The sequence below is a fragment of the Gallinula chloropus genome, assembly GCF_964237585.1.
Source record: "Gallinula chloropus genome assembly, chromosome: 2".
In the NCBI taxonomy this organism is placed as follows: Eukaryota; Metazoa; Chordata; class Aves; order Gruiformes; family Rallidae; genus Gallinula; species Gallinula chloropus.
The window spans coordinates 143149048-143161170 of NC_140086.1; the positions used below are offsets into that span (position 1 = coordinate 143149048).

The following is a 12123-nucleotide window of genomic DNA, read 5'->3' on the forward strand; positions in this document are numbered from 1 at the left end:
GGTATCAGAAGGCTGCAATCAGCTCTTCCTGGAGCCTTCTCTTCATAGGAGAGGTGCTCCAGTCCTCTGCTCATCTTCATGGCCTTCTTCCAGACTGGCTCTAAAAGGTCCATGTCCTTCTGTTGGAGGCCACAGAGCTGAATGCAGGAGGAAGAACTCCAGTTCCAAATGAGTTAAGAGGTTTTGAGTGAGCACTTCTGATGACAGAAGCCCACTGTTGATCTTAAGAGTACTCTGGAATCAGGGGTGAATGGGATAAACTAGTGAGACCTGACACTACAGAGAATGCAGTATAAATGCTGATTGGCTTATAATAATGAAAAAATCACGTCTGTTCCACTCTTCATCTGACATTTTTTCCCTGTAACAGTTTTCACCTCTCCTTGCAAAACTAAAACAAATTGCAGACTTTTTTGAAGGGAGAGAAAGCACTATGGAATATGCATAGTGGTAACTGGCTCATTTCAATAACAACACGTCTGCATTTTGTTCTTAGCTGGAGTTACTTTTCCTTGAATTTTCTCTGGTTTTATTTCTGCATGAAAACTGGCTTCTTGAACTGATTGTTCCATTGTTCATCTTGGATCTTGGTCTTCTGTCAGCCATCACAGACATTTTCCTGAGCTCTTAATTCTCTGTAAAATTGGTGGTGGGATTATTTTCTCCCAGATGACCCTTTAATGCTCTGGCAATAACTGTTTCAACCTGCCATTCTATCAAAACTTTTCAGAAATTGTTGAAATGGTTTCAATATTTTTTTTCATTGTAGGTTTCATATATACTGGAGAAGTTGTGCATCGAATGCTAACAGCTACACAATATATTGCACCCTTAATGGCAAATTTTGACCCCAGTGTGTCAAGAAATTCAACAGTCAGATACTTTGATAATGGTATGTAGTAGTCCTTCATAAATTAATGTGTCTGTGTCCCTTGGCTCTTCATATTTTCCTAAATAACTACTTTTGAGGGAAAAATTGAGTATTTATAAAGTTTTGTATTATCTTTTTCTTTATTTTAAACTCACATCCTGTGTAAAGCATGGGTCTAGACATAAAAACTTCTTAATTTAGAAGATGGTTAAAGAGTCATGAATGCATTTTTCTAATTGGGCAGATACCTTCTGGATGTTAAACTACATAAACTCAAACTAGCAATGTATTTTATCAGTTTTAAAAGGAAAAATCTGTCTTGCATAAAAGTACAAGTTCCTGTTACTTCAAATTAGATAGTAAATACTGTCCACCCACTAGCTAAAATGAAAACAGCATTTGTGGAATGCAGTAGCAGTAACACACAGAAGCAGGGCAGATACAAACTATAAACTCGTCAATGACTGTGCATGGAGTCTCAGGATTGGAATCCAATACACTCAACTACACCAGGAGTTCTCAACAGATTGAAAAGGTGAAAGATGATCTTCAGTGTTATACCTGAAGCTTTGTTAGATACTTCCAACACCTTGAATGTGTGGATATTTATCTCATTAAGTCAGTTATGATCAATATTTTGACAACATAGCCTATGTGATTAAAAGGTATCTGGTGCCTTACCTCAGGCTTTAATGATCAAATACAATGGTAGTGACTATCTATTCTGAATTTAAAACTTGGTTTAGTATCATGACTTGATATCATGAGAACTATGACTGTTACAAGTCTTCTTGGATAACCCTGTGCCATTCTATGTATGCTTATTCATAGTGAATTTAAGCATAAATATGTCCCAAAAATTGTCACGTTTCCAAACAGCTTTTCTTTACATCAGGGATCACCTTTGCACTTAGTCATAATCTTTCCTTTCAATCTAGTCATTAATTGCAGCATTTATTTGTTAAAATCCAACATAATACACTTATATGAGAAAATGCTACTTCTTATTTAGAGACTTTTCAAACAGAAAAGAAACATTATTTTCCTTTCATAAAATATTTTACATTATGACCTGAGATTTGTCATCTTTACCGAAAGAACCTGAGGATACCGAGGAAGACATTGCTAATTCCCACTGTATTCCTTACTTGTGGTCTTCATAACAGGTGATCAGGCTGTATCACATGGCTTTCATGATAAAATTGAGCACTTTGAGATCTTGGATCCCTCTTCATATGTAAGGCATGATGAGCTTTTGGACCCCATGTGCTTTAGGACAAAGAATTTGCTCTTACTCCAAATAAAAAGAAACTGACGAAGTTGTATCTTCAGCTCATTATTTCTTATTTAGCTGTGGTTTATCCTGGTAAATGTGCTGCTTTAGAGTGGCATCTGTAGCAGGAAGCACAGAGTGTGATGACCCCTCCAAGTCTCACTCATGGAGCTAACCGCAATGAACTTTTGTACACACAAAGGCTCTGGGAATGAGAAGACTGTTTGGGAGGTATCCGACTTCCACTTTGGCTTGGGATTCTGAGATGCACATAGAGCTGAGGTACTCAAAGACCAACTGACTACAAGAAGTTCTGGCTATTTTTGCTCCAGTAATTTTAAAAGTCCCTTGAAATTCCTTTAAAATGAAATTTAATTTGATCAAATAAATATTCAGAAAGCAGTTAATTTATGTGGTCCTAGAAGGAAAAATGCATTGTGTGTACAATTAATGAGCATGTACAATACTTAAAAAAGACACATGGAACAATAATGTGGTGGACTTGGTATGCACCAAAAATTCACATGCTCATAGTTTCATGACATCCCCTGCCAAGAAATGTTCACAAAAGTTACAGCGCATGGTATCTGTGACAAAAGATGTTTCAAGGATATTTCAAAACTACATTGAGCTGGATGCATACTGACCCACTTTGAACACCACTCCAGTAAGAAATGAAATTAAAGTGCTGTGAATCAAAGCACATAACTCCCATTAGTGCCAAAGAGAGAATGTGTTGAGGAAGGCATATAAAGACGAAAAAGTCATTTTCAGTAAACACAGTTTTGGTGATAAGTGTCTTTCAGCCAAGCTGCTTGAATGTAACTCTCAGCACCTGTAAAACATGCTCACAGGGTGTGCAGCTTGCTTGGGGTACATTTTTAGTGTGATAAGTGGATATTCAGCCAGAGGACTCCCATGAATATTAACGAGCCTCTTGCAACTAAATCTCTGCACACCAGACTCAGTATTTACCCTGTCTCTGAATTCTTAGTGGGTTTAGTTTAAACTACATTTATTTATTGCTAGCCTTGAATATTTTTTAATTTGCAGAACCTCAGCAAGGGCTTGCACCATGCAGGAAAAAAAAAAGGGAAAAAAGCTATTTATATTAATGCATAGTTAATGGAAGAATCTGATTTCTTCAAACAGTAACTTTTACTAAAAAGGCAGTGCTATTAGCACTTCACATTTCAAAGTCATCAAGAGTAAACATATACATATATGTATGAAAAAAGCTAGTGCAGCGTTGTCATTGTGTCAACACACCTGAACTCCAAGTGCTGAATCCTACCTTTTGTGAATATTGACTTCTCATTCAGTTCCAAACAAGTTACTTGACTACTCCTGCCTTAGCGGGCTTTTGTGCGAGTAGTTGATGCAGTTATTTGTGGCTTTGTGATGTCTACCTCTAAGAGGATTTCAGTTGCAACTTGTGTTTGTAATATCTTTGGCATTTGAAGAGGTTGGGCTCAAAGTTGCTTTAAAGAAACAAATCACTGTTCTTGTTTCAAGTAACTGCAGTTAAGTACATTTCCGACAGTGAGTTAACGTATTTCTCACATTTCTTCCTTCCCTTTGCCTCTCTACCCCCACTCTGGGGTTCACAGGCACAGCACTAGTTGTCCAGTGGGACCATGTACATCTGCAGGATAATTACAACCTGGGCAGTTTCACTTTTCAGGCCACACTTCTCAATGATGGGCGTATCATTTTCGGCTACAAAGAAGTAAGTTGGGTGTGAAAATTGTCACTTAAGTAGACAAATTACATTATACCTGCCAGGAATTTCCCTACCTTTTTTGCAGAGATGCTTGAAAGTTCAACTGTATAAGATCATTTCATTATAATGCTTATAGGATCACTGTTTTGCTGAAAATTACATTTTATAGTAAAGTGATGTTCATGTGATGGACTTGAAAACCATCAACGTGGCTCAAATGTGCTACTGTTGAGTTTCTGCTGGGCTTTTTTGAGTGGCTGTAGGTGTTGAGTGTTTAGTAGATTCTTGAGTGTTTAGTAAATTCCTGATGGATTTTGAAAGGTAGGATCTAATTTGCTCAATTAATTCACCTGATTTGGGCCTGTTTGAAAATACTCTTGAATCAGTAGCTGGTATTAAAAGGTCGCCTTTTTCCTGTAGCTGTTATTTCCTTGGAACTGATATATTATGATGTTCATATATTATAAATAAGAAATAATTGGTTTGTATCTCTAGCTCTGTGAAGTTTTCCATCTGTCTGTGGTAACACTGGTTAGATTGAGGCAATTTGGTTGGCTCTCATAACACCAATACATTGTCTCAGTTGGGCTCTTCTGCATTCTCCAAGTGTTTCAGAATTTCAGGTGTTCCTTCAGGTGATTTTTTTTTCTTTGCTAGAGTTGAGAGAGCTCTGGAGGCTATACCTCCAGTTAAATTTCATAGAAATGAGAATCAGATGGTATAAAAGCTCAAATCTCTAGGGGCAAAGAACAATTTATTTCCTTTTTTTTTTTTTTTTGTTATTTTAGTCTCACTTTGGCACACAAAGTGTGACTTTCTCTTGCAGATATAAGTCTCTCTGTTATTCTCCTTATATTAAAAAATGTAATCTGTGATATGACTGATTGTCCAGACTTGGAGGAATGTGGGTTCTCTTCTCTCTCTGCTATAAACTAGTTGTGAGCCTTGAGGCTCATTTTTCATGCCTGTGTTGAAGCCAGGCACCTGAATGAAGCAGAAATAATAGTACTCCTCACCCCTTCATTAGAAAGCTAGTGAGGATCTGAGTTATTCAACTCACAGCAGTCATATCTTCCCCTAAGATAGATGTCTTTGCACCTTGCAAACAGGATTGCTGCGGGATACTCCTGCAGAATTGGTTTTGTAGACACAAGAAACTTCTGGTATGCCCATGTACCTGACTCTTATCTTATAAAAGACATGCTGATGCACGTTCTGCCTAGGCGCTGCTTCTGAGTGTTATGTATGGGCTAGTAGTCTTCATCTATGAAAATGCAGTTTATTTGCATTTCGACTCCAGCTTCATTCTGCTTAGCACAATGGAGCCTGTGTTTGATCAAGAGAGTGTGCACCAAGGCTTTGTTTTTGTCCTGTTCTTGAAACCTTTATAAAGTAGAAAAAAATGTCTTTTTAGAGACTGCAGAAAAGTTTCTGCCTTCAAGACCCAGAGAAGTGGTGAGGAAAACTACTTCAATTTGTACTTTTAAGATAAACGGCTATATACGTATTCTGACATTAAAATGGTGACATTTTCAAGAGACTACTATTCCTGGTTATGAGATGTTCTGCCTTGTCAGTTCGTGTCCATCCCTGTGCAAAATGAATATAATATGGGTACTAGAAGCTGTTGCTCTAAATTGATAGTATCTTGCATTTGTTTTATATTTGTAAATGATGATACAGAGTGCCAGGAAGTGGAAAACTTTATTCATTTAGGGAGACAGGAGGAAATGGTTCACCTCGTTCATCACATGTGGTTCCCTAGAATTGCATGCAAGTATGTCATTTAATCTGTAGATAAACAATTTCTGTGCTATTATGGTATAGTCTGCTTACTTTCACTTCACTATTGGAGGATTCATCCAGAACCACAGTGCATTTGTGGGGGGGAAGTAGCTATTAATGTTCTTTTCATTAAAACTGAGACAGAAAGAATTGGAATTTACAAATGGGATAATGCATTTTTTTCCACTGCTGAATCTTTGATATCCCATGTCATACATATGTTATTCTTGTCCTAAAAAGAATGACCAAGCATTACTTTGGAACTCTTGCACAACGTTAAGGAAAGAGATTTAGAAAGGTGTTAATAGGAATATACTAGTGATCTGTCAATCTTTTGACAAAGATTTTTGTAAGATCTTAGAATGTTACAGCTAGTGCGTTCCACTGGGAATTATTTGGGGAATAGACTTGGAGGCTGATAGTTCCAGAAGACTTCACTATCTATTTGCAGCTCTTACTCCATTAAAACTACCTCAGCTTTTCATGTAAATGAGGAAAAAAAGAATAAAATTTCCAATCAGTGATCAGACATGCATTGTCTGAAAAGAAAAACTGAGACACTTGTCAGCTTAAACTTGACTGTACTGCTTATAAGCCTGGCTAGGAATTGAGTTACTTTCCAGGTCTGAATTCATTGCTTCCCAAGGAAGTCCTTTCTTCTGCAACCATTTCTCTGGCTAGTGAGTCATGTTATAAGGAGCCCCATTAACTCCAGTAAGATTACTTGTGTGAGTGCTCCCTAGCATGAGTAAAACAAGATTTCTACTGTCCTTTTAGTGCCATTTTATTTTAGCACCAAAGTTTATCAGAAGTGACAGTGATTTATGGCATATCTCCAAGGTCTTCCTTGCATTGTCATTTAAAGTCTCCAAGCTGAAACTTCATGTAAGAAATGCAGCTGACGGGCTGCCAGTAACTTTATAAAGTGTCCCAGAGGAGCTCTGTACTAGTGACACCAGCCATTTATCTCAAATAATCTACTTTTTAAATATCTGTGATTACACATTTAAAAGAGGTATGTCTAAAGTACTTCAGGTAAATGTTACCTTTTAGATCTTATTTATTTAAACCATTTGAGATTCCCTTTCTCATATCCTTCCTGCTCCCAGATCAGGTTTACTACCTCATAAACCCAGTGTTGGCTGAGGTTTGCTGAGGATCAGATGAGCTCTTCTGCACAATCTGTGTTCTCTTGTTCATCCAGTAGGAAGCAGTCTGAAATGCAAAATTGTTATCCAAAATCTAGAGTGGATTCTGAAAAAGTTTAGAGAAAGAGATGAATCACCAGGATAGTGAAATCTGGAGACACCAAGAGATCTTTTAGGAGACTTAGTGGGTAGGAGAAGGAGCTGTACAGTCAAGTTTTCAAAGTGTAAGCCAAATCTGAAATATAGCAAGTTCCAACAGCATGCCAAATATTTATTTCTTTACCGGTTTACATTCTTTACAGTGCATCCACCTTCCATTTTAAATATCACTTTTCTTATACCTACTGTTAGTGTTGTGGCAGATGGTCACTATGTCAGGTAGCATGAACTGGCAGGAAATTTTTTTTGGTGCATCTCTACTATGTATGATGTACTTTAAAGTGTAAGCTAATCAACGGAACATAGTAATAAAGAAAATTTTCTATAAGGCATACTTTTTATGTATTAGTAAGTAGTGAATACTCATTTCTTATGGTCTACATTTCACAGAAGTTCAGTCCTCAAGAGCTTTACTTCGTTTTGAACAAAATAACTATTCTATATTGTCTTTTCTCATTAGCGCTTATAGCTAATGTACCTTAGTGTAACATTAGGTTTCTTTTTTCTGTCCATGATTAATGCAGCACAAATTAGGCAAAGGTACCAAAGGCTTTGTTAATGGTTTAGGATATTTTTCTTAATTTCATTGTCTTGAAGCCTTTCTTTGTTCATTTAAATAGTAATGACTCTCTATTTATGTAGTCATCCAGAAACCATTATTAAAGTTGAAATGCTTGTTCAAATTGCCCAATATATGAAGTTGGAAAATAATTCTAAAAGAGACTTGTAGCAGAATTTCTTTCTACTGTGAAAGAAGGCAGAATTAAATGGAACTGATTAAGTGCTAGCACTTAGATAAAATTGATTTTCCTGCTATGCATGGTGGAAAATGTTCTGTTTTCAGTAACAAGACTCCAAATCTTATGATTGTTACTTGAAAATAAAAAAATAAAATAAAATTTTAAAATGCAGTCTTCGTGGATATTCTGCTTGTATTATACATGCCTGGCATTTCTTTGCCTCTGTTATTATTATCAAAAATATTAACAAGGAAACAGGATCTTTGATCAGTTTATGCAACTTAGAATTCCTGATTGATCTTCATGCAGTTTGACCTGTGGAGTAATTAATAATTATTTAGGAAACTGGCTATGAAAACCCTCTATAAGTACTATTGTGTTCCTAATTATTATTTTGCAGCATACTCTGGCTCTTTGACTCAGTTTTGAAGTGGGGTAGTAATTGCACCCCGCTTACCATCTCCTTCAGTAAAAGGTTAGAGGCTCTTATTTTATTCTTTTTTGAAGGGTAAGATTCCACCATGTCATCTAAGTTGAAAATAATAAAATCTGAGAACTAATGGAAAATACTGTCTAGATTACTGATCCCTGTGATGAATAGAATTCAGCATGAATTCTAAATGTCATTCTCCCTGTTGTTGAAGTACATAATCCAAAATACAGGTATCAGTTCCTCTAGCACTAGTGCTTATTTGGGAAGTTCTTCATAAACTTGTGACTTGTACAATGTAGAAGTTTGTGTTGTCTATGGTAGAGCTAACACACACTTTGGAATGACTCTAGTTAGAAATCCATCCTCTGAATGTAATAACATAGAACTGCAGCCAACCATTAGCAACCACTTCCACATCCCTAGCTGTTCAACTGTTTAACGTGTCAGCCTGTCATGACATAGCTTGCCATTCAGGTGAGGAATTCAGAACACTATCTGCATGCTACCTATGTTTCACTGTAATTTTCAATAAATTATTTTAACATTTACTATAAGCTTTCTGTCAAAAGGGCGTATTTTCTAATAGGCCATCATCTGGTAAAAGCCCATTTGATCTTGACATCTCATTCAAAAGATTTCGCCTATAAAACAGCACCCAGTGCACTCACCACTGACAGAAGTGTTCAGTTCTGTAAAGTCACTAATTTTCCCACACTTAAAATAAGCATTTGTATTTGTAAATGCAGATTTAATAACATCATGGTTTTTCAAGGTGAGAGGAGGGTTTTTGGATCATGGATTCCCTTTGACTTTGACTGCCTTTCTGTCTGTATGCCTGATTGTTTGACACAGGATGTACCTCAGTTTGAAGAGCTGGCTACACAACTTAATTTGTGATGATGTCAATATAGAAAAACACCTCCCTGTTTCTAAAATATATATTCAAAATTTGGCTGCTTCTTAAAGCTGTCATTCTGTTAGACTGGACCCTACTAAAATTTTCTTAATAGTTTTAAAAAATTATTTTCTTGCTATTATGGTAGGCATAACAGAGCTGACAGCTGCAGGGCTTTTGGAAACATTTACTGAGACATTTCTGCTGCAAAATTTTCAAATTTCTGCTGAAATTTTTGTTTGTATTTTCTGTTCCACTTGGGTACTGCATTCTGGTTTAGTACCAGATATTACCGACTCATTCAGATTTTCAGATTAAATACTGAAACTGAAAGTGATGTAGAACAGCTATCCAGTACCAGAAGGGGCCTACAGGAAAGCTGAAGAGGAACTGGACAAGGGCGTGGAGTGACAGGATGAGGGGTAATGGCTTTAAGCTGAAGGAGGGTAAATTTAAAATAGATATTAGGAAGAAATTCTTCACAGTAAGGGTGGTGAGGCCCTGGCACAGGTTGCCCAGAGAAGCTGTGGCTGCCCCCTCTCTGGCAGTGTTCAAGGCCAGGCTGGATGGGGCTTTTGTCAACCTGGTCTAGTGGAGGTTGTCCCTGCCCATGGCAAGGGGGTTGGGACTAGATGGCCTTTGAGGTCCCTTCCAGTCCAAACAGATCTATGACTCTCTGAGTTTCAAGCTCTGAACCAATTTGTAACGAAAATAAATTTATAAACAAAAATTAAAAAAAAAAAATCCCAACAAACAACTTGTGGCATTTGTACTGCAAGATCCTATCAGTCTTTCCTGGGCAAATGATAAAGAAAGAAAAAAAAAAGCAAAAGAAAGGAGAGAGAAATTAGTTTGTCTGTTAGCATAATTTTTGAGGGAAAGATGTAAACTGTTCAGCTATTCACAAACTCAGAAATTCACAAAAAAACGTGTCATAGAGCACTAGATTTGAAATTAAAGAGGCTTACTCAAGGAGACCTGAGTACAACTTCTCCTGGTTTGCATTCACACATGGAAATAAGTATACTTCTTTTCATGTATCAAACCCAATTTGTGCCTCAAGCTACCAATATTGCCAGCATATTTTGTTGGTCACACACGTACTCATAATTCAAATTCAAACCACATTTTGTGTTCATAAAGCTCTGATTTCTGTGAAGCTGATTTCTGTCTTCATCTCCTATGTTTCCTCTAACTGGGAAGAGAAATAGTCATTGTGTTCTCATCAGTGCTTTTTCTAATTTGATTTTCAATAGCTTCTCTAGAGTATCCTCTTCAAAATCTTTTAAGACAGTTTCTTTGATAGTTAATATAAACTCTTCTCTACATTATTCTGAGTATATGAATTCCCTTATTTTGTTTATACTTTCATGCTAGAGAAAGTATGTAGACTTATTTCTGAACTTAGTGAGTCTTTTAGTTTGGAGACTCTGAACATATGGTTTTCAGTCTTCTGATGTCATATTCACTGATAACTGCATCAGAGCTAGAATGATACAAGCCAAAATAAAATTGATGTATTACTAACCAAGCAACTCCTGTTTTTTGTGATGCTTTATCCATCCTTTTGTTACACCAAAGCAGATCATGTATGCAAGAACCCCCAAATAAACCAGCCAAACCAGTCACTAAATCAAGTAAGAGAAATGGAAATTTATTGCACTGTTTAATTCACCAGAACTCGCTTTTTCTATTAATATTCTCAACTTTTCCTGGACAGCTACCATTGCAATCAGGAAAAATTACAGCCAAATGATGTTTTGGCAACATGGAGAATAACAACTACCGATGCCTAATTCAAATACCAAAAGTCATGCCATTAATTATCATGTAGATAATACTGAATCCTCATTCATTGGAAGTGTAACCAACTTTTTACTTCATTGTCTTCCTGCTATGTGAAAAATTCTATCCAACAGTATAATTTTGGTAGTTTTACACAGGTAAAGCCATGGCAGTGTATTGGATTAGCTGAGCTAGCACTTTGTATCTCAATTTCTTACACCTGATCCATTTTTATCTCTCTTCAGCCTAGTAATTTCTGGTTAACTGAGGGCTAACTTTGAAAAACAGGATATCCAACTGTGATTTCAAAGCAGCAATGGGTACAGAATCATAATTTCCCTTGGTAGTTTATCCCAGTGGTTAATAACATTCAATCATAGAAACATGCCTTATACTTTGAAGGTATCCATCAGCAGCTTCCAGCTTCTGGTTGTATATCTTTCTGTGCTAGCTGAAAAAACTCTTTAGCCCCGAGTAATTTCTCCTCATGGCAGTACTTATTTATGGTAATCCATCCAGCTTTCCATTTTTCCTTTGAGAAGCCAGATAGAGCCCTTTAACTCTGCTGTTAATGACATTTGAGAACTACAAAAGTATTGAATATATTTTTATTACTTTTTAAATATTTCTTCCCTTACATTTTCATCATCTTTTTAAGAAACAGATCCTCCCAAAGTTTGTGTAACTTTTCAGAAATGATCTAATGTGCAGGTAGAAGTAAAAATGGCCACCCCACTCCTAGGCTATATTCCACAATGTGTGTAACCAAAGATTGTATCAAGTTTTCTTGCTGCAGTGTCCCTTCGGACAGCTGGAGTTTTTCAGCCAATACTATGCTGAGATCTCTTCAGGAACTGTTGCTTTCTAAAACGCAGTCCTCAAACCTTTATCTTGCAGTCACTTTTTCTCTCAGTTATAACGTTGTGATTTTTTCAAGTTCTAAGTTTGCTAATTGATCCAGGCATTTAATTATTGTTACTCTGCCAGTGTCATCTGCAGAACTGCTAGGCAGTAAATTTGTTTCCTTCCCAGTCTTTGATAACTCTTCTGAATACTAGGTCTGATGTCTGGAGAAGCCAGATGTCAGACTGAGGTGCTTCTTTAGTGATGGCTGCTGGTGGTGATCAGCCAGTCTAGCTAACTGTGTTAATATTCTATACATGCTACATGTCACTAAGTCAAACACATTACAGAATTCTAAAGCTATTACATCTATACAGGTATCAGCCAAAGCAGCAATCTTGCCCAAAGAATGAAATCAAGCTTGATAGTTCTTTTCATACAACGATGTTGCCCAGCATCAACACCTCA

General features: G+C 36.7%; 1 protein-coding gene across 1 annotated transcript in view; it reads left to right on the forward strand.

Moving 5' to 3' along the window:
* Positions 1–12123, forward strand: part of PLXDC2 (plexin domain containing 2) — a gene marked incomplete at its 5' end in the record, with an annotated part of 260604 nt that overhangs the window by 189851 nt on the left and 58630 nt on the right. The window contains 2 exons of the mRNA XM_084260059.1: positions 770–892; positions 3755–3873. Of these exons, the coding sequence (XP_084116185.1) occupies positions 770–892; positions 3755–3873 (242 nt within the window). The remainder of the gene's footprint in view (positions 1–769; positions 893–3754; positions 3874–12123) is intronic.